This window comes from Leptopilina heterotoma, unplaced genomic scaffold (assembly GCF_015476425.1).
Source record: "Leptopilina heterotoma isolate Lh14 unplaced genomic scaffold, ASM1547642v1 Lhet_144, whole genome shotgun sequence".
Lineage (NCBI taxonomy): Eukaryota > Metazoa > Arthropoda > Insecta > Hymenoptera > Figitidae > Leptopilina > Leptopilina heterotoma.
In genome coordinates, this window is record NW_025110862.1 from 777,756 (window position 1) to 801,172 (window position 23,417).

Sequence of the window (23,417 nt, forward strand, 5' to 3'; positions counted from 1 at the left end):
CTAGGGCAATAATGGTCACTTTATTGTCCGCTCGCAGGTGATTAAGGACCCATTATTACCCTAGGGTATTAATGGACAAATTATTGACCGTTCGCAGGTGAATAAGGACCCATTATTACCCTAGGGGAATAATTGTCACTTTATTGCCCGCTCGCAGGTCTATAAAGACCCAATATTACCCTAGGGCAATAATGGTCAATTTATTGCCCGCTCGCAGGTCAATAAAGTACCCATTATTACCCTAGGGCAATAAAAACCAGAAAAAAATTTTTTTAAACCCCAAAAAATACGGTAAAACAAAAAGAACCAAAAAAAAGGATAGAAAAAACAAAAAAAAATTGTTTATACACCAGAAAATAAAAAATTAAAAAAAAGTAAAGAAACAAAAAAGCAAAAAATAAAATTGAAAAATAAACATTCCTTAAAAATTTGAGAGAAGAAAAAAATTCTCTCTACTTCCAGTGTTAATTTTCTTTTTCCGTTTGACAATAAAAACACAAACGCGTAAAGGTTAATGATTATATTGACCCCCTCCACTGACATAAGAGACTGCAATGTATATAAGGACGGTATTTAACCCATCTGATATAACTGAGAATTATATATACGTTCACTTCCTAGAATTTTCTCACGTATAAAGGATGCATATTCCTTTTTATTTATTTTTTTTTGTTTTATTTAAATATTTATTGCCGCTGGAAAATGGGAACAAAAAAAAATCGACGTTTAGGAAGTAATTCATTAAATGCACAAGAAGGTTATACCTTTTATCGCCGCGCTCTACACTGTCATTTTCTGATTTTGCAATAGGGTTTTTATTTACTACTTTAAATATTTTTCTTTTTAATCGAACGATAATTAAATTAATATTTCGAAAATTGTGGTATAAATATTTTGTAAAAAAAAAAAAAATGGAAATTTACCAAGTTCCTATATTCTTTTTCTTGTCCTCGTTTTAACTTTTCAGTAGTAAACAAAGATATTAGTCAGACAAGTAATTTCTCGCTTTTATTAATTTCCAAACGAATTAATTTTAAATGGCAATAATTATTTATCGATAATAAATTTTTAAAAATGCAATAAATGTGAAAACAAGTTTATTCTTTTTTTAAACAAAATTTAATTACTTAATATTTTTCACATTAATAGTTTTATTATTTCTTAAAATTTTACTTTGTTTTTTATTTTACTTTTATTAATTATTATTAATATTTGTATAATTACTCCGTACTTTATTTTTTAATTCACATTTTTATTAGTCTTTCTAATTTTTTACTTCGAATTTTTGTATATTTTTATTACTAATTGTTATTAATATTTTTATTACTAATTGTTATTAATATTTTTATTAATAATGTTATTAATATTTTTATTAATAATGTTATTAATATTTTTATTAATATTGTTATTAATACTTTTATTACTATTTGTAATTTTCCATTTTTTCCTTTTTTATTTTTGCCATTTTTTATTTACCAGTTTTCAAACTTATCAACAATTTAAGTATTTTCTCTCATGTAATAAAAAATTTTTTTTTCAAACCCATTTCAGATAATGTAATTAATGTTGTATATTCTACATAAATTCTTGAAATTACAGTTACATGATGAAAACTAAAAGAAAAAATCTAGAAGTAATTATAAAGCAATAAGAGAGACAAATTTCAAATTGCTAGTTTGTACTTCAGTTGAATAAAAGTAACATGATTTACACACTTTCTTGAATGTTCTATTGAATTTGCATTCATTCAAGAAATGCCTATAATTTGCAATTTTTCTTTTCCTAATTTTTCGAAGTTTGTTTTTTATTATTTTTGGCATTTATTTTATTTTGCTCTATTTTTTTGGCCTTTATTTTTTTTCCTCTTATTTTTTCCATTATGTATTAAATTTAAGAGTGGAGAAAAAATAATTTTTTTTTTGGGAAAAAAACTTACCCCAACATTCGTCCAGCTTCCTGACTCTTGTAGAAATCACATCTGTGAAGTGGTTTTCTGGGATCGTTGTTAAACGCTTGACCTGCAGCTTGACAGAGCGATTGATAAATCTGGAACTGCAAAACTCCAGCCACAAAATTTCTGCAACAAAAAAAGATTTTTCAAATTAATTAAACAAATTTTTTTTAACATTACTGAAATGATTATAAAAATATCAAAATTTTCGTTATTTAAAACAATAAAAAATATTAGCGAAATAATTAAAATTATCAAGTTTTTATTATATCTAAAATTGTCCATTTTTATTATTTACAATTAACAATAAAAAATATTGACAAAATAATTAAAATTATCAAGTTTTTATTCTTTAAAACTAGCAATGAGGAATGCAAAATAACTAAAATTATTAATTTATTATTTGAAATTATTAATTTTTTGATTGTTCAAAATTGACATTTTTTTATTGTTTAAAATTATTAATTTTTTATTACTAATTTTTTTTTATTTTATATTTTTTAATTAACCAATTTTAATATTACCTAAAACAACTTCAATTTACAAATTCAATTAATTATTAAATAATAAAATTAATTCCCGTTCAATAAATTAAACACAACTTAATTTGAAAACTGTTTGGAAAGACTTCCTTTTGAATTACGAGAGTACATATATAATAAAATTATTAATAATAAAACATCGGCTCACATATAAGAAAATTTGAAGTAAATATTCTTGTTTTCAAAATTCAGGTAATTTATATTTATTAAAAAGTTGATGTATCGTAAATTTAATATAAAATTCCAACATTTTCTATAAAGTCTGAGATCGCTAAACATGTTAAACATTCACTTCCTTGCTGGCTACTCTATATTATATCATATTCTATCATTAACTTTATATCAAAGTTATCACCGCTTCAATCTAATTTTAAAAAGCATTTTCACGTAATTCCAAATCAATGTAACAAAAAATAAAAGAAAAAAGAAAAGCTCCTGAGATGTGAAAAAAATAGAAAATGCGCGCGCGGAACTATATTATCTCTCGTTACATAATTAAAAAATATCTCTATGATATCGATAAAGTTTCAATGATGTTGGACAAATAATTTTGCGCATTTTACAATTTTTTGAATTATACGCATGTATTATAAATTATAAAATAGAGAATGTTACGTATCAAACAACACTGACGGAAGTATTATCAGTTTATCCGCTTTTATTTAGATAACAAGGAAGAAATGAATACAATATTAAATTTTATTCAAGATAAAATTCAATTCAACTTTAAATATACACGCATATATATGTAAAATTATAGTGCAAATTTTTTTCAGACATTCTTATTCACTATAGTTTATTTATTAATTCCATTATCACATATTCGCCTCTTTTGTACATTTCAATTGTCTCGTACATTTCAATATTTTTCATTTAAATTAAATTCAATAGAAAGTTTATGTTGGAAAAAATTTGATTATTTACCAACATTTGCCACTTTTGATTATTTATTTACATAAAATTTCTTCATATGTTTCCATATTTTATTTTGCTTTTTATTTTTTAATTTTGAATTAGCAATTTAATTAATTAATTAATTACTCAGCAATGCAATTAATTACTTTATTAATAAAATAACTAATTAATTAATTAATAATTAATGCATTTAATTCAGTAATTAGTAATGCAATTCATTAATCAGTCAATAATGTAATTAATTAATTAGGTAATTAGTAATGCAATTCATTAATCGGTCAATAATGTAACTAATTAATTAGGTAATTAGTAATGCAATTCACTTATTCGTCAATTATGTATTTAATTAATTAGCCAACAATACAATTAATTTATTAGCTTATAATATAATTAATTAATTAGTTAGTTAATAATTAATGCAGTTAATTCAGTAATTAGTTATGCAATTCACTAATTAGCCAAAATTACTGTTAATTAATTAGTCAATAATGCAATTAATTAATCAACTAATTAGTAATGCCATTTATTAATTAGTTAATTATACAGTTAATTAATTAGTCAGTAATGCAATTAATTAATCAATTTACAATGTAATTAATTAATTGGTCAACAAAACAACTAATTAATTGGTTAATTATACAATTAATTAATCAGTAAATAATCCAATTAATTATTTCGCTAGTCAGTCAGTAATTCATTTAATTAATAAGTCAATAAAAAAATTAATTAATTAATGCAGTCCATTAATTAATTCGTTAACAATGCAACTAATTAATTGGTTAATAATACATATAATTAAAATGTGTATAATGCGATTAATTTATTAATAAGTTAGTAGTACAGTTAATTAGTTAATAACTTAATTAGTAATGCAATTAATTACTTAATATTACAATTAATTAAATGATTAATAATACATTTGGTTAGTCGGTTAAGAATGCAATTAATTGAATGGTTTAATTCATTCATTCATTCATAATAAAAACTAATTTACTTGTTTAGAATGCAAGTAATAAATAATAATTTTTTTGTGATCAAAGTTTTTGATTATTAAAAAATTGAGGTAATTAGAAAAAAATATTCAGTAATTATTAATTAAAATTACTTTAACTTAAATATTAATAATTATAGTTTTAATAATAATAATTGAATGAAATAAAAAAGTTTAAATTTAATATAAAAATGAAATTTACAAAGAAAAAACAAACAAAATTGGGAAATGAAAAATTAAGTGAAAGATTTAATAAAATATTTATAAGAAAAAGTTTCTGTTATTTTTTTATTTCTTTATTTATTTTTTTTCTTTGAAATCGTAACATGGGACAATAAATGAGTTCATAAAAATATATAATTAGCATTTCTTAACATGGGTAACGTCCTTTACGTAACTAGTAACCTATACAAAGTCCCCCTTCTGCTCTTAATTACAACTATACGGATCCAACTTTCGATGTGAAAGAGTTTGAACGATGAATTAGAAATAAAAAAAAAATTTGCATATTTGCAAATTTGAAAGCAATTCAAGCAAGTAAAGAAAGATCCGTAAAATGTCAATTTTAAATTTGGAAGATTTATTATTTTTTGACAATTGCAAAACTTGGCGCAATCGACAAAGTTTTTAATGTTTATTCTCGTAAGAAGTTTACGTCGCGTTACGTTTATATTCAATTTCTTTTTTTATTATCAAATCAAAGATAAATTTTTTTTTAATTTTTATTTATTTATTTTTAAATTATATTTTTATTTTTCTAATTGTTTATTTATTCATTTGGTTACACGGGGAAAAACCAAAATAATGAAAACAAGAGTAAATAACAATTAATAATTATTTTTTACATTGCTCTTAAATTATTTTATTTATTTTTTTGTTTCCTTTTTTAATACATTTGTTTCCTTCTGAAAAATCTACGTTTTTATTTTATTGTCTTATTTACTTTTTATTTATTTTTTATTACTGTTTGATTATTAATATTTATTTTTTATTTTATTACTTTTTTGTTACTTTTATTCATATTTTTATTACTTTTTCTTATTATTTTTATTTATTTATTGATTTACTAAGAAAATATTAATGGATCGAATAATAAATAAATTGTAAAAATTGAATCAATCACGAGGGAAATAAGAAAAAAATGTTAAATATGTATAATTTATTATTCTAGGACATTAAATTGAAATGAATGAGATACTTATATTTCAACTTTCGAACAAGTTTAATTATACATTTCATAAGAATTAAGTAAATTTCTTTCCTCGTGACAAGTGTGATATCGTAAAGAAGGTAAATAATTTTTAAGGAAATCAATTTACGTGTAATTTCAAATAGAGTTCGTTTTTTTTTTTAAATAATTAGAAAATTTCATAAAAAATCTTTGCAAGAATTACAAAATTTCCACTTATGAAATTTTCGTTTTTCGAATCAAACTGAGTTTCTGATTTAAAATTTCAGATTTTAAATTTCAAAATTAAAATTTCAGAAATTAAAATTAAAATTTTAAATTTTAAATTTCAAAATTCAGATTTCAGTTTTTAAATTTCGAATTTCCTATTCTGCATGAAAAAAGTGCTTCAACTGAAACAACGATTTTCTCCAAAATAAAAAAAGTATTAATCGAAACAACCAAAAATTTAACAAATATAGTTTTTTCTAAAATAAAACTAATTTTTCAAAAAAAAAAAAAAAAAATTCAAATGATATTTTGACTGATTACAATTTTTTTTTCGGGGCAAAATTCCAAAAGATTTTTCTCTGCTCCCACATATTGATGGGAAAATTACATCATTCATAGAACATAAAGAAGAAAACAATAAACTCATTATGTATATCGCACTCGTTTGCATAATTATTGGTCATTGTAATTATAATAATTCGCACCATAATTATGGTTCACCCAACCATATAATATTACGTAGCAACTCATAAATAAAACTTACACCAAATGTAATCCGTTTCACTTTGTGTTAAATGTATTCATCACTGCGGTCTATAGAAATTCTATAATAATTCTCTACTGTCCAGTAATTAATTTTCCTTTCAGAATATCAAAAGACTATATTACTATATAAAATTTATTATTTATATATTTTATATATGTAACAAAAGCAATTTATTTAAGAAAGTAAATAAATTCCAATTGCAGTAAAGCGCGAAATCTCATACTCAATCCTGTATGTATTTCAAATTTTTATGGTGATTTTCAGTGTAATGATATAGTTGTAGACTGTGATGATTTTAATTATTATGATTATGTAAATAGGTAGAAACAAAAATCGATTGTTACCACCATTTACTATATATTTACTATGTTTGCTGTATTTACCATACTTGCTGTATTTATTACCATACTTTCTGTATTTTTTACCATACTCGCTGTATTTATTACCATACTTGCTGTATTTATTATTTTATAACCATACTTTCTGTATTTATTACCATACTTTCTGTATTTATTATCATACTTGCTGTATTTATTACCATAATTGCTGTATTTATTACCATACTTACTATATGGACCATATACTTTCCATATTTACTATACTTGATATATTTTATCATTTTATTTTTTTGACTATATTTTTAAATTACAAATTTCACAATTTCATTCTAATTTAAAACATCCAATTGTTAAAGCTACTATAATTTGCAACAAAATGACATCAAACTACCATAGTTTGCAGAAAGTAATATTTTAAACTACCAAAGCTCCAAGCAACTAATAATTAAAATAACCATTGTACCTAAAAACTAAAAATTAAAACAACCATTTTCAGTAACACTATAATAATTTAAAATTCATTTTTTATAACAATCAATAACTGAAATTACCATAAATCATAAAAAAATAATTGAAACTACCATCATTCGTGACAACTAATATTTAAAACCACCATTTTCTGCAACAATAAAAAAAAATTAATCTACCAAAAGCCACAAGCTTTTGCGAAAAAAGGTAAATTAATTTTTTACCATAGTTTCTAACAACTAATAATTGAAACTACCAACAATCATAAAAAAATAATAATTGAATCTACCGAAAGTTACAGTAAATAATAATTGAAACTGTCATTTTTGTTGTAACTTTAATAACTGAAAAATTGAAAATACAATTCTTCAAAACAACCAATAATTAAAAAAAATATATAGTTTCTAACAACTAATAATTACAACTACCATAAATTATAAAAAAATAATAATTGAATCTACCATAGATCATAGCAAATAATAATTGTAAATATCATCTTTCGAAAAACAGCAATAATTGAAATTACCATATTTCCGAACAACTAATAATTAAAATTAACATTTTTTGTAACGAAAAATAATTGAAATTACCATATTTTCAATTATTAGCGTTACAAAAAATTGTACATTTAAATATTAGTTATTAGGAACTATAATAAAACTATCATATTAGATAGAAACTACGATAAATCATAAAAATAAGTAAATTAATCTACCATAAATTATAGTAAATAATAATTGAAACTACCATAAGTTATGGTAAATAAAAATTGAAACTACCATTTTTTTACTCTAATAACTAAAAATGACATTCTTTAAAAGAATCAATAATTAAAAAACTCTAGTTTCTAAGAACTAATAATTAAAACTACCATAAATTGTACAAAAAAATAATAATTGAATTTAACATTGGTCATAGAAAAAAATAATTGAAAATTACATTTTCCAAAAGCAATAATTAAAATTACCATATTTGCTTATAACTAATAATTGAAACTGTCATTCTTTGTAACAAGCAGTAATTGAAATTACCATATTTTCAATTATTAGTCCATAGGAACTGCAGCAGTTTCAAAAATAATTTTTTATTCTACTTTCAATTATTAGTTTTCAGATACTATGGTAATGTCTATTAATAATTGATTTGGAAAAATGTAGTTTTATTCATTAGAGTTACAAAAATTATGGTTTCAATTATTATTTACAATAATTTATGGTAGATTCAATAATTACTATTTTTTATGATTTAAAATATTTTCAATTATTAGTTGTGAGGAAATATGGTAATTTCAATTATTGCTTTTTTTGAAAAATGGTATTTTCAATTATTATTTTTTTAAATTTATTGCAGTTTCAATTATTAGCTGTAAGAAAATATGGTAATTTTAATTATTATTTGTTTTGAAGAATGTTATTTTTAGTTATTAGAGTAAAAAAAGAAAATTATAACTTATTGTAAATTTAATTATTATTTTTTTATCATTTTATGGTAGTTTCAATTATTAGTTGTTTGAAAATATGGTAATTTTAATTATTATTTGTTTTAAAGAATGTTATTTTTAGTTATTAGAGTAAAAAAAATTGTAGTTTTAATTATTATTTACTATAACTTATTGTAGATTCAATTATTATTTTTGCATCATTTTATGGTAGTTTCAATTATTAATTGTTAGGAAATATGGTAATTTCAATTATTAGTTGTTTTGAAAAAGGGTATTTACAATTATTATTTACTGTGACCTATATGGCAGATTCAATTATTGTTTTTTATAATTTATGGTAGTTTCTATTATTAGTTGTTAGAAACGACAGTAATGTTAATTATTGGTTGTTTTGAAAAATGTTATTTTTAGTTATTACAGTGAAAAAGGGTATTTTTAATTACTATTTGCTGTGACCTATGTAACGGTAGGTTCAATTATTATTTTTTATAATTTATGGTAATTGTAATTATTAGTTTTTAGAAACTAATTTTTTTTTAAATTATTAATTTTTATTAAATTATTTAATTTTTTTTTTTTTAAATTATTGGTTGTTTTAAAGAATTATATTTTCAGTTATTAGAGTAAAAAATGGTAGTTTCAATTGTTATTTACTATAACTTGTGGTAGTTTCAATTATTAAATTTTATAATTTATGATAATTTCAACTACAAGTTGTTGAGAAATATTGTTATTTCAATTATTAGTGTTTTTCGAAAAATGATATTTACAATTATTATTTACTGTGACCCATGGTAGATTTAATATTATTATTTTAAATGATTTATGGTAGTTTCAATTATTAGTTGTTAGGTACTACAGGAATTTTAATTATTAAATATACTTGTTAAATAAATAATTAAATAAATTATTTTTCCCAACAAATTATATTTGAAATTCTCATAGTTTGGAAGAGAATATAATATTAATATATTAATATAATATTATAATTATTGGTTATAATAAAAATTATGGTATTTCGAAGACAATATTTTTAGTTTTTAAATTAATAAAATTATTTTTAAATATTTTTTAATTATTTTTTTAACAAATTAAAAAAAAATTTAAACAAATGTTAATAATTTTAGTAATTTTTAAAAGTTTCATAAAAATAATCATTTTTTAAATTAAATAATATTAAAAAAATCTAAATTTTTATTTTCAAAAAAATTTCCCAAGTAAAAAATTCTCTCATTTGCCTCGCAAATTTTTATTTCCGTTAATTATCACCACGTAATTTTCAATAAAAAAGAAAAAAAATAACAAAAACCAGACGCAATTTATTCATCTCGTTCATTAGCTTCATTGTTGATATAATATTAAAAAGAAAACTATAAAGAAAAAGTGAAGATGAAAAAAAAAGGATTCTATTCACCTCGTTAATAATCGGCGTGTGAGCGAAAATTTACACATGCTCTCCTCTCTCTGTCTGTGGGAGTGTAATATTTTCCAAGAGTTAAAAAAGAAAAGAGCTAGGAAAAAAGGTGAAGAAAAAGAAAGAAGGAAAAAAGGAAAAAAGGAAAAAATTATATATATATATATAATGGAAATGAAATCGAGCCGAGGAATCGTGACGGTTGGTCGTGTGTCCCATGGGGAGTGGTGGTTTTAACTCTTATGTGTACACTGGGACCACAAACAAACAATTTCTTGGCCAAACACACGTATACGAAACAAAGAAACGTGGGGGTAAAATTTCTTGGGCCAGGGTATACTTGGGGGTCCCCTTATACGAAGGCGAAAGTGTGCCGCGTATATAAGGCCTCAAATAGTAAGCAATCAGCATCCAGTTCACTCCTGGACGCACCTGGAATATCGCGAATTACAAAAAATGAAGAGCCTGGTACGTCAAAGAAAAAGCGAAACAGATAGAAACATAGAGAGAGAGAGAAAAAAACGAAATTCGCGTTGTGTCATTATATCGTGTTTGTGAAATAAATTAAATCCAATTGAAAGTCAAAAGTGCGCGTAAATTTTAAATCGCGAATCGTGTCTCTTCCTTTTTTATTTCATAAATTTTTTCCTAAATTAAAATCCAATTTTAGTGAAATATTTTTTTTCCAAACTGTGTTTTCAAATGAAAATTAGTCTATTTTATTTGTTAATAATAACGGGACTCTCAAGTTGTTTTCACTCTAATAGAGGACAATTTTTTTTTTCAAATAATTTATTCCGTAGACTTTTCTACTTCTACTGAAAAATTTTAATAATTTTATAAAGATTTATAAAATTTTTAATTTTTTTCTATTTTTTTATTTTTTATTTTTTTGCATTTTTTTCATTTTTTTTTTTTTTTTGTATTTTTTCAATATTTAATTTATTTTTCAATATTTTCGAAATTTTTTTTAATGTTTTCATTAAAAAATAACAGAAAAAATCGTCAATTGGAACAAATACAAATTTCACTATAGTAGCGAAAGTTTTAGTTGCTTCAATTATTGCTTTCGCTATTTTAGTGACACTTATGGCTGTTCCAGGTGAAACTTTTTTTTCTGGTAATTGTTTAAATAAAATTATTTTTAATAAGAAAATAAATGGTATAGATAAATTAATTTTAATAAGAAAATAAATGGTGTAAATAAATTACTTTTAATAAATAATTAAATTATTTAAATAAATTAATTTTAACAAAGAAATAATTTGATAAACTATTTCGAGCAAAGAATTAATTGAAATAAATTATTTCGAGTAAATAATTAATTGAAATAAATTATTTCGAGTAAAAAATAGTTTAAATTAATTATTTCAAGTACAGAAATAATTTTAATGAATTATTTAAAAGAAGAAAATAATTTAAATCCATTCTTTCGAGTAAAGGAATAATTTAAATAAATTCCTTCGAGTAAAGAAATAATTTAAATAAAATATTTCATTGATAAAAATTGAATCACTCAATTGTAAATTTCGATCTGTATTTTTCAAATTCAAAATTTTGTTCTGAATTTCATTAATTAATCATTAATTAATTTCATTAATTAATTTCATTAATTAATTTCATTAATCTTTTTGATTTTTAATTCAATTAATTAAAAATTTAATATTATTTTTTTTAATTTTTGGCAAAACCAAAATAATTCAAAACCACTATTTTAATTCAATAATTTAACAAAAATGATAATAATAATTCAATTTTAATTTTTCACTTTTTCATTTTAATTTTTTAAGTTCACTAAATTTAATTATTAACTCTCGATTTTTATTTTTGAAAACTAAAACTTTTGTGTATTTAAAAATTCCCTTTTCTATTGAGTTAAAATTTGAATCTCTATCAAAGAAGAAAATTTTGTTTTCGACAAAATTTTTATTCAATTGCTTAAAATTTTAATCACCAGAGTAAATTTATTAATTATTTAATTACCATTTTCATCGATGTAATCTATAAATCCGTATGTATTATAATCAAAATTTTCATTTCTATTATAAATTGAATTTCAAGTAATAACTAATAATATTATAATTAATAATGTTCAGGTAAAGTTTGTTCATTAAATATTCCGTTTTGTTTCCAGTCGATACGAAAATTTTAATGAACATTTTATACTTGCTGATTAAATTTTGTTTAACTGGAAAATAAAAAATTTGTTTACTAAAATTAGGACTTTTTTAATAAAAATATAAATTTTTTTTCTTAAAAATAGTATTTTTTTAATAAAATCAGTACTTTTAAATAAAATTCTTAGTGTTTCATAAAAATGGTATTTTTTAAATAAAGATAAAATGTTTTTATTAAATTTTTTATTAAAACTGGTACTTTTTAATTAAAAATAGCGTTTTTTAAATTAGAAATAATATTTTCTTACTCAAGAATAATATTTTTATTAAATTTTTCATTTTTTCTGTCATATTCTATTTGATTCAAACAAATTCTGTTTGTTTCGAATAAATTTTCTTCATTTCAAACAAATTTTATTAATTTACCAAATATTATTTAGTTCAAATAAATTTTGTTTCATTTAAGCAAGTTTTAATTGTTTCAAACAAACTTCATTTGATTCAAACAATTTCTACTTGCTACGGCCGAATTCTATTCGATTCAAAACAATTTTTTTTATTTAAATAAACTTTTTTGTCTCCAACAAATTTCGTTTAACTAAAACAAATTTTTGCTTGTTTCTGTCAAATTATATTTGATTTCAATAAATTTTATTCGATTCAAACAAATTTTCTATCATTTAAAAAAATATTATTTGTTTAAAAAAAATTTTCTTACATTTAAAAAAATTTTATTCGTTTCGAACAAATTCCATAGAATTTAAAGAATAACTTAATAAATAAAATTAAATTTAAAAAAAAATTTATTTGTTTCAAGCAATTTTTATTCTTAAGGGGATTTGAACATTGATGACGTCACAGTTTGTGTAAAGCATTAGTTTTAAATCTGTGACGTCATCATGGTTCAAATGCCCTTAAAGTAAATTATATTCTGATTCCAAAAAAAATTTATTTGTGTAAAAAAACTTTGTATCTGAAATTAATAAATTATATTTTCTCAAAAAAAAAAAAAATTTCTCTGTATTTCAATTTGTGCAATTTGTGGAATTATTGTTTATAAAATTTGCAATTTCTTTCTGAAAACGACTTTTTGATTAGAAAATTATAAAAAAATGAAATGAATACAATTGTTTCTGTTTTATTTATCAAAAGTTGTTAAAATGATTCTATTTATTCAGAGTTTTAACAAATTAAAAAAATAAAATTTAAATTTTGTTAAATTTTGTTTACATTGTTTTTTTATTCTACACTAAAAAAATTAATTTTATTTAAAAGAACCGATTACTAGTCTGTCAAATAAATATTTTCTTACAATTTGAGAAAGTATGGGACAAAGCAAAATTTTTATATGAAAAAACTAGACTTTAAATAACTTTTGGGACGTTTAGTATAATTATACAAAATATCAATAATACGAATTAAATTTTAATATAACTTTACTAAATTTCACAATAAGTTTTTTTTTAAAGTTTAGTATTTTTTATATAAAAATTTTTCGTTCCTGCATTTTTGCCCCAAATTGTAAAATACTTTTACAAAAAAATATATATTCTCTTTCCGTGTACTCTCTAAATTTGAATCAGTTAAAAATAACTGATTTAGAAGCCAAAAATCAGTCGCTGATAACAATAAACAATAAAAATAAATATGTTATTTAAAACAATGATTTTTAACAGATTCAAATTTAGAAAGTAAAAACATAAAAAACAGAAGAATAAATGATCCAAAAGTTTTGAAAGTTCAAATGAACAAAATATATTTTACTACAAACATCCCCATAAATTACTGATTGCAAAAATTTTTTTAAAAACTTTAATTTCACATTTAGAAACTTTATAATTAATAATTTTTTGATAAGTACGCAAATTATTCTAACAAAAATTTAATTTAAAGAGAAAATAAATAAATTTCCTTCATTTGAACATTCGAAATTCTAGGATCATGAATAAATGATCCACAAATTTTGAACATTCAAATGAACAAAATAAATTTTATTAAAAATATCCCCATAAATTACTGATTGCAAACATTGTTTAAAATTTTTTATTTTACATTTAGAGATTTTATAATTAATAATTTTTGATAGAAGAATAAAAAAATTATCAAAATAATTAACAAATAAAATAAAAATTTCAGATCTGCGTGGCTCTGTTCGCACTCGTCGTATCGGCGGCGTCGGCAGAAGAAAAAATCACCAAAGAAGTTGAGGACAAGAAGCACGAGAAACGTGGACTCTTCGACTTTGGCTATGGCTATGAGGGTGGCGATTTTGGCGGTCTAGAAGGCGGCGACTATGGTGGTCATCATCAGGAGGATCATCATCATCACGTGAAAACAATCGTGAAAACAGTCGCCTATCCAGTGGAGAAACACGTTCCCGTCAAAGTGCCAGTGCCCCAACCATATCCAGTTGAAGTTAAGGTTCCAGTCAAGGTTCCCGTTCACGTACCATATCCAGTCGAGAAGCACATCGAGAAACCAGTTCCATATCCAGTTCACGTACCACAACCCTACCCCGTCAAAGTCCACGTACCACAACCCTATCCAGTTGAGAAAATTGTCGAGAAAATCATCAAAGTACCAATTCACATTCCCCAACCATATCCAGTTGAAAAAATTGTCAAAGTACCAGTGAAGGTACCAGTTCATGTCTCCGTTCCCTATCCAGTTGCAAAATTAGTTCCCTATCCAGTTGAAAAAACTGTCCACGTTCCCGTTCATATCAAGGTTCCAGTTCACATTCCCCAACCATATCCAGTTGAGAAAATAGTCAAAGTACCAGTACACATTCCAAAACCATATCCAGTTCATGTTCCTGTTGAGAAGCATATTCCAGTTCCTGTGCATGTGCCAGTGCACCATCATCATTCCCATCATGAAGAGCATGGTGAGGGAGGTTACGACTTTGGTGGTTATCATTAGTATTTTTTTTCGCCTAGACGTTTCACTTAACATGTAATTTATTTTGTTTGATTGTGAATTGTTTATATTTTTGTTTTTATTTTTACTGAGAACGGAAGAATTTTTTATGTTCTCAGTAAAGGGAAATTATTTTCGACACATGATGTTGAGAGGAACATGTTATGTGAAGCTAATGACGGTACCAACACGACGAGTAACGAACATCCTCGTTCATGATCTTTATTTAATTTCTTATTAATTTTTTTTTTTTGAAACGAAGTACTTAGTTTCCTGGAACTTTAGATCTTTTTTGTTATTAGTATTATTATTTGTCAAGTTATTTAATGTAGTTCAATTTTTTGTCGAAAATAAATGTAAAGAAATGTATTGTCAAAGGTCTTGGAAACTTGGTACTTCATCATGGTCTCAACAAAGGATCCGAATAAATGGGATCTTTGCTCGAGAGTAGCAATTTTTTTTTTATCTTTAGCTCATAAAGTATTTTTGTACGGAAACGATAATAAAGGATTTTTCCAAAGTACTCGATTTTTTTCTACTTTTTACATCTTATTTAGATTTAATTTATATTTAAGTTATTGAATTTTATACGAACAAATTTTATTTCATTGGAATAAATTTTGTTTATTACGTACAAATTTTATTCAATAGAATAGAACAAATGTCATTTAATTCAAGCAAATTTTCTTTAAACCAGTAAAATTCTATTCGACTCAAGACAAATTTTATTTGAGCAAATTATATTTGAGAAAATTTTATTTCTCTTTGTCAAATTCTATTCAATTCAAAAAAATCTTATTCGTTTAAAAAAATGTTCCTTGATGCAAGCAAATTTAGTTTGTTTGATTCAAGGTCCATTTGATTCAAACACTTTTTATTCATTTAAAGTTTAAACAAAATTTTATTCGATTCAAAAAGATTTTGTTTATTTTGATTAAATTTTACTTATTCAAACGAATTTAATTTGATTCAATATTATTCGATTTGAATATTATTTGATTTTGTTTGTCTCAGTCAAATTTGAATGAATTCAAACAAATTATATTAATTTCAAACAAATTGTTTTCTATTAAAACAAATTTTATTTGTTTCAATTAAATTTTACTCAATTCCAAACAAATTTTGTTTAAATAAAATTTTACTTACAAACAAATTTTGTTTAAATAAAATTTTACTCGATTCCAAACAAATTTTGTATAAATAAAATTTTATTTGTTTTAAACATGTTTCATTTAATTCGAAACAAGATTTATTTGTACAAAACAATTTTTTGAACTTTGAAACGTATTTTATTAATTTAGACAAATATTTTTTGATTCAAGAAAATTTTGATTTCCTTCGTTAAATTCTATTTGTTTCAAACAAATATTATTTAGTTTAAACAATTTTTTTTATTTAAACAAATTTCAATGGTTTCAATCAAAATTAACTTGATTTAGGTAATACAAATTTTGTTCAAATAAAATTTTATTTATTTCAAACAAATTTTATTCTTCAATCAAATTTCATTTAATTCGAATCAAGATTTATTTGTGCAAAACAAATTTTTTATTTGAAACAAATTTTATTCTTTTGTACAAATGTTTTTTATTTAAACAAATTTTATTTGCTCCAAACAACTTTATTTAAACAAAATTTGTTTGTTTCAATCAAATTTTATTTGATTTCATACAAATTGTATTTTAATCTAAACAAATTTTATTTGATTCCAAACAAATTTTGATTAAATAAAATTATTTTGTTTTCTAACAAATTTTATTTATTCAAACAAATACTTTTTTAATGAAGTAAATTTTGATTTTTTTAGTCAAATTCTATTTTATTCAATAAAGTCTTATTTATTTTTTTTTATTTATTAATTTAAACAATTATTCATTTTAAACAAATTTTTTTTTATTTAAACAAATTTTAATTGTTTTAATCAAATTTTACTTGATTCAATACAAATTTTGTTTAAATAAAATTTTGTTCGCTTCAAACAAATTTTATTCGATTTCCTAAAAATTGTATTTTAATCCAAACAAATTTTATTTGATTCCAAACAAATTTTGTTTAAATAAAATTGTTTTGTTTTTCTAACAAATTTCATTCATTCAAACAAATACTTTTTTAATGAAGTACATTTTGATTCTTTTAGTCAAATTCTATTTGATTTAATAAAATCTTATTCATTTCAAACAAATTTTTTTCTTCTAAACGAATTTTGTTTTAAACAATTGTTTTCATTTTAAAGAAATTTTATCTGTTTCAATAAAATTTCACTTCATATCGAACAAATTTTGCTTAAAAAAATTGTATTTGGTTAAAAAAAAATTGCATTTGATTTGAAAAAAAATGTATTTCTACAGTCAAACAATTTTGTTTTTATTTAAAACAAATTTTACTCATTCAAACAAATATTTTTCAATATGAAATGTTTTAATATGAATGAAATAAATATTTACTTGAATTAAATTAATATTTTATTTAAATTTAATTTTTTTTCCATACTGTAATAAATATTGGTAACAATTTCTTTATTATTGCAATAAAATCTGAATTTGAAGATAAAATAATTAATTTTAGTTCATCAGAACGTTCAGAAATTTATTAACATGAAATAAACAACAAATTTTACAACGACAAATTCTATAGATTTAATTTTGGTAAAATTATAGTAGCAATTTTTAGAGATAATCAATTAAAAAAATCCACTCGAGGCAGGATTCGAACGCTGCACCTTGTAATTACAAAGTGACGCCTTACGCCCCGTAGCTAATACCAAACCTAATCTATTATTTCGATTTTAATAGTTTTTTTAATTAATAGTTTAATTTTAATAGTTTTTATAATTAGAAATCAAATTTTGTTATCAATAAAATATTTCCAATTCTTAGTATTATTTATCTACCCTCTTTGATAGGTTAAAAGAAAAAATAATTTACCCACCCTTTTGAAAAATATATTAAAAAAAAATTCGTCTACCCTCTTTGATAAATTTATTTTTTAAAAGAACACATCCATCCTTTCAGATAAATCAATTTAAAAAAATGTATCCACCGTCATTGAAAATGAACAAAAAAAACCATTTCTCAAAAATTAAAAAAAAAATTCCTGAACGTTCACTTAACTTGATTAACCAAAAAGAAAAATACTCTTTTCAACGGTAAACAAGTAATATAAAGAAAAGAAAGCAAAAAAAAATGAGTAATTTTCCATTGTAGTAAATTTTTAGACCATAAATTTTGATTGTTTACCTTCTTTTTCTTTCGCGCAGCCAAGGAATTCTAGGAAATTTATGATCTGATCGACAAAGTATAATATGTGCACAAGTGACTTTTAACGCATTTTCTAATGTGAAAATTGCACCTTTTGCGAGTCGGGTAAAAATGTGAAAAGTCAGCCGAGCAAATAAATAACCATAAACAAGCAATGAATGTCCTTCCTGTCTTATGTATATGTATATCTATAGACTATATGTATATATACATATATATCGCGTGTACTCAGTAATTTCTATCGGATGATGTAAAATATGCTCATTAATTAGTGTCATAAATCAAAGATATACATTCGTACAATTCAAAATATATATGTATACATATATATATATATATATATATATATATATATATATATATATATATATATATATATATATATATATATATATATATATACGTTATGAAAGGATCATAATCTCAATTAGGACTCACAGACTCCAATAAGTAGACTTTGGAAATATTCTCTCCTCTCTCCTAATACACACTCTTTCTTAATCACGTAACTATCATTATATCGAAAATAAATCATATCTTTCAACAAATAAAACATTTTTTTTTTGTTTTCGAAAATGAAAAATTTTATGTGTTTTTCGTTCAAAACTTCCTGTCTGGACAAAATAATTATAATCGCACGTTTCATTGTTTTAAATTTATAAAATTTTGCGGTTGTAAATTAATTTAATGAGTATACTTAAGGAAAAGTATTGAATTTTATGAAGGAAATTTAGATAATATTAATTTATTAAATGATTTATTTTACATAAATCATTAAATATATTAATATTATCTAAATTTATTATATAATTATAATAAAATTTATATATTAATAATAAAAAATTAATTTTAATCAATAAATAGAATTATTAGTACCTATTATTATCAGTTATTAGTAAATTAATAAACGATAATATTAACTTAATATTAATTTAATATTAATAAATTATAATTTAAGTAATTAATGTTTTATTAACTATAATTTAATTAATATTAAATATATAATTTTAAATATTTCTTAAAAATCATTATTATAACAATCATTATAATAACAAAATAAATATTACTTTAAAAAAGATTTAATTTATGAACAAAATTTAATAGTAAATTTAATAAATAAATTAATTCAAATAGTTTTTACTATCCCCAATAACACGGAATATTCCATTCACATTCATGGAATATTCCATACTCATTTTAGAAATATCAAAATGTTCAATCTTTGGAATATTTCTTTGGAGTAATGTAGAAATATTGTATAGGAATTAAATAGGAGTATTGCATAGAAATATTACAGGAATATTACAGAAATATTACTAGGAATATTATTTTTGAAATTAAAAACTTTTTTCATTTAAAATAAATAAATGAATTTATTTAAATGGTAGGAAAATTAATCAGTATATAAATAATATTAATAAAGAAAAAATACCTGCTTATTATAAATTTATATGTATATATATATATGTATATATAAAATAACTTTTAATGCTGAAAGTTTCAAATTTTGTAATTTAGATGGTAATTAAGATAATAAGATAATTAATGAACCATTCAAGTCAAAGAAGTTTCAGTAGATAATAAATTTCATCGAAGCTATTCGGCAACTTTCCAAATAATAGTTTCAAACACACAACATTATTTAATAGAAAATCTGAAAGATTTAATCGATAGCAAGTCCCGATAATCGTAGTTTTGATTAATAATCAGTGTACAATCATATTCAACATCAATTATGGCTCAATTAATAGTTATTTGATTTATTGATAGTTTTAGAGAATTGATTGATCGCTTGTTAATTTATTGAAAGAATTGTAGTTTTTATTAATTCAGTAGTTTCAATAAATTTAAAACAATTATAGTTTCATTAAATTATTATAATAATTTTTAATTTCAATAAATTGTAACAATTGTAGTTTCATTAAATTATTATAATAATTTTTAGTTTCATTAAACTGTAACAATAATTGTAGTTCTAATTAATTAAAATTATTGTTTTAATTAATTACAATTGTAGTTTTAGTAATTAAAATTGTAGTTATAAAAATAACAATTGTAGTTTCAACAATTGAAATTGTAGTTTTAATAATACAAATAGTAGTTTTCATTAATTAAAAATATAGTTTTAGTTAGTACACATTGTAGTTTTAATTAAAAAAACATTGTAGTTTTGATTAATTACAAATAGTTTTAATTAATTGCAATTGTAGGTTTATTTAATTACAATTGTAATTATAATTAATTACAATTCTAGTTTAAATGCATTAGAATTGTAGTTTTAATTAACCCCTTCGCAGTCTAGTTGAAAATCGCTTGTGGTCCAAAAACGGTCCGAAAAAAAAGTTTACAAAAAAATATGATTTAATCATATATAAGGTTTTTGGGGTCGCTGAATTCGAATTTGAGGTTAATTTTTGAAAATTCAAAATGGCGGATCCAATATGGCGACCAAATATGGTGGATAATTTTAAAATTAAAGCGTTTTAAGGGAAATTCATTTCTCGGGGGTTTTCGAGGTCGCTGAATCCAAATCTGAAGTCAGATTTAAAAAATTCAAAATGGCGGACCCAAAATGTCGACTTCAAAAAAAAATTTTTTTTCAGATTCCCTTAAAACTCGTTACTCGGGGGTTTTCGGGGTCTCTAATTACAAATATGATGTCAGATTTTCAAAATTCAAAATGGCGGATCCAATATGGCGGATGATTTCAAGATTGATGCGAAAAAAATATGAAGTTACCTCAAAAACCCCTGAGTAAACATTTTAGACAAATTTGTCAACATTCAAAAAATTTGATCGACATATTGAATCCAAAATTTAGCATTTAGAAAAACGAACATCAAATTCGAATTCAGCGACCCCAAAAAACCCCGGGAACGGAATTTCGATCAAAACGCATAAATTTTGAAATTATCCGCCATATTGGATCCAACATTTTGAATTTTGTAAAACGAACATCAAATTCAAATTCAGCGACCCCAAAAACCCCCGAGAAACGAATTTTAATCGAATCGCATCAATCTTGAAATTATCCGCCATATTGGATCCGCCATTTTGAATTTTAAAAATCTGACATCATATTTGTAATCAGAGACCCCGAAAACCCCCCAAGTAACGAGTTTAAAGCGAATTTGAAATTTTTTTATTTTTCGAAGTCAACATTTTGGGTCCGCCATTTTGAATTTTTTAAATCTGACTTCAGATTCGGATTCAGCGACCCCAAAAACAGTAGTATGTACTTCGCTACTAAAATCAAATCATGTTTAGTATTTTTTTTTTGAGATGGCCATATATGGCCACAGACGCAAAGGTGGCACGACTTTTCGTGGCCATATATGGGCCATGGACTGTTAAGGGGTTAATTGCAGCTGGGGCATTCTCCGTCAGATTTTCACTCAAAATTTTTTTTGTATTAAAATAATTTTTTTCGAATTCTATATGAAAAATAAGTAATTACGTGTTTTTTTATTTTTTTATTTGATCAAAATTATAAAAGTTATGATTTTTTTAAATTTAACATCTTCGGAAGCAAAGGATTTTTGAAACACTTTTAACTCCGTTATACCAAAAGATAAAAAATAATGTAATATATGAAAATAACTTGTTTTTTCTTGAATATTTCAAATATGTAATAAAAAATAACTTTAATAAAGCGAAAACATTAAATAAATTGAAATTTCTTCAAAAATGTGACTTTTCTCAAAAGCGAAGTAATCGATTTTCGATTTTTTTCTTTCATTAGAACCACTGATAAATAAAGAAATTTTTCCCACTTATGCCAAAGTGGTGTTCTTTAGGGATCAAATTATTATATTTAAAATTATATCAGTCGTTGCACAGATTTTACAGAAGGAAATTAAGAAATTAACCACTAAACATTCGTTTTCTTTTGTTTTTGAAGGTTAAATTTTGAAAAAGTGTAAAATTCGAATAAAACTCTGTGCAACTACTGACATAATTTTAAATATAATTTGAACCCTAAAGAACACCACTTTGGCATAAGTGGGAAAAATTTCTACATTTATCAGTGGTTGTAATGGAAGAAAAAAATCGAAAATCAATTACTTCGCTTTTGAGAAAAGTCACATTTTTTAAGAAATTTCAATTTATTTAATGTTTTCGCTTTATTAAAGTTATTTTTTATTACATATTTGAAATATTCAAGAAAAAACAAGTCATTTTCATATATTACATTATTTTTTATCTTTTGGTATAACGGAGTTAAAAGTGTTAGAAAAATCTTTTGCTTCTGAAGATGTTAAATTTAAAAAAATCATAACTTTTATAATTTTGATCAAATAAAAAAATAAAAAAACACGTATTTACTTATTTTTCATATAGAATTCGAAAAAAATTGTTTTAATCCAAAAAAAATTTTGAGTGAAAATCTGACGGAGAATGCCCCAGCTGTATTTTTAATTAATTAAAACTGAAGTTTACATTAATTAAAAAAGTAGTTTAACCCCTTAACTGTTTGAGGAAAATACAACATGATTGTCCCAAAATGCCCAGCGGAATCTGATACTTTTTCAAATAGTATAGTATATTTAAATTATAACTAATTATTCAATTATTTTCTAAAATATCATTAATGACCCTTATAATTTCTTATAATATTGATATAAAGAAAAATATCTATCAATTTATATACAAATTATATTTATTTAGAGTGATAGTAAACACGACCCACGGGTGGGTCGGAAACAGTTATGGCCATACTTTTTCACGACCCACCCGTGGGTCGGAAACAGGCAACGGGTTAAATTATTCAAAATTATAGTTTAAATTAATTGAAATTGTAATTTTAATAAATTAATGTTGTAATTTTAATTAATTAAAATTATAGTTTTATTTAATTGCAATTGTAGTTTTAATTAATTACAATTGTAGTTTTAATTAATTACAATTGTAGTTTAAATGCATTACAATATTGTAGTTTTAATTAATCGCAGCTGTATTTTTAATTAATTGCAAAGATTGTAGTTTTGATGTTAACAGTTTTCTATTAATTAATTGTAAAAACTATTTATTCAATTAATTACAATTTATTGCAGTGTTAATTTAAAAAAAAATTTTTTTTGTAACAGTGGTAATTTTAATTAATTGCAACAACAATAA

General features: G+C 22.4%; 2 protein-coding genes across 3 annotated transcripts in view; one reads left to right on the forward strand and one right to left on the reverse strand.

Moving 5' to 3' along the window:
• LOC122498256 (angiotensin-converting enzyme) overlaps window positions 1-23,417 on the reverse strand; it is a 210,615-nt gene that overhangs the window by 35,896 nt on the left and 151,302 nt on the right. For both annotated transcript variants that reach the window (XM_043605911.1, XM_043605910.1), the window contains one exon: window positions 1,937-2,077. In XM_043605911.1, coding sequence (XP_043461846.1) covers window positions 1,937-2,077 — 141 coding nt within the window. The remainder of the gene's footprint in view (window positions 1-1,936; window positions 2,078-23,417) is intronic.
• Window positions 10,322-23,417, forward strand: part of LOC122498260 (proline-rich protein 4-like) — a 31,663-nt gene continuing 18,567 nt past the window's right edge. Inside the window, exons 1-2 of the mRNA XM_043605916.1 lie at window positions 10,322-10,474; window positions 14,260-14,976. Of these exons, the coding sequence (XP_043461851.1) occupies window positions 10,463-10,474; window positions 14,260-14,976 (729 nt within the window). The 5' untranslated portion in view covers window positions 10,322-10,462. The remainder of the gene's footprint in view (window positions 10,475-14,259; window positions 14,977-23,417) is intronic.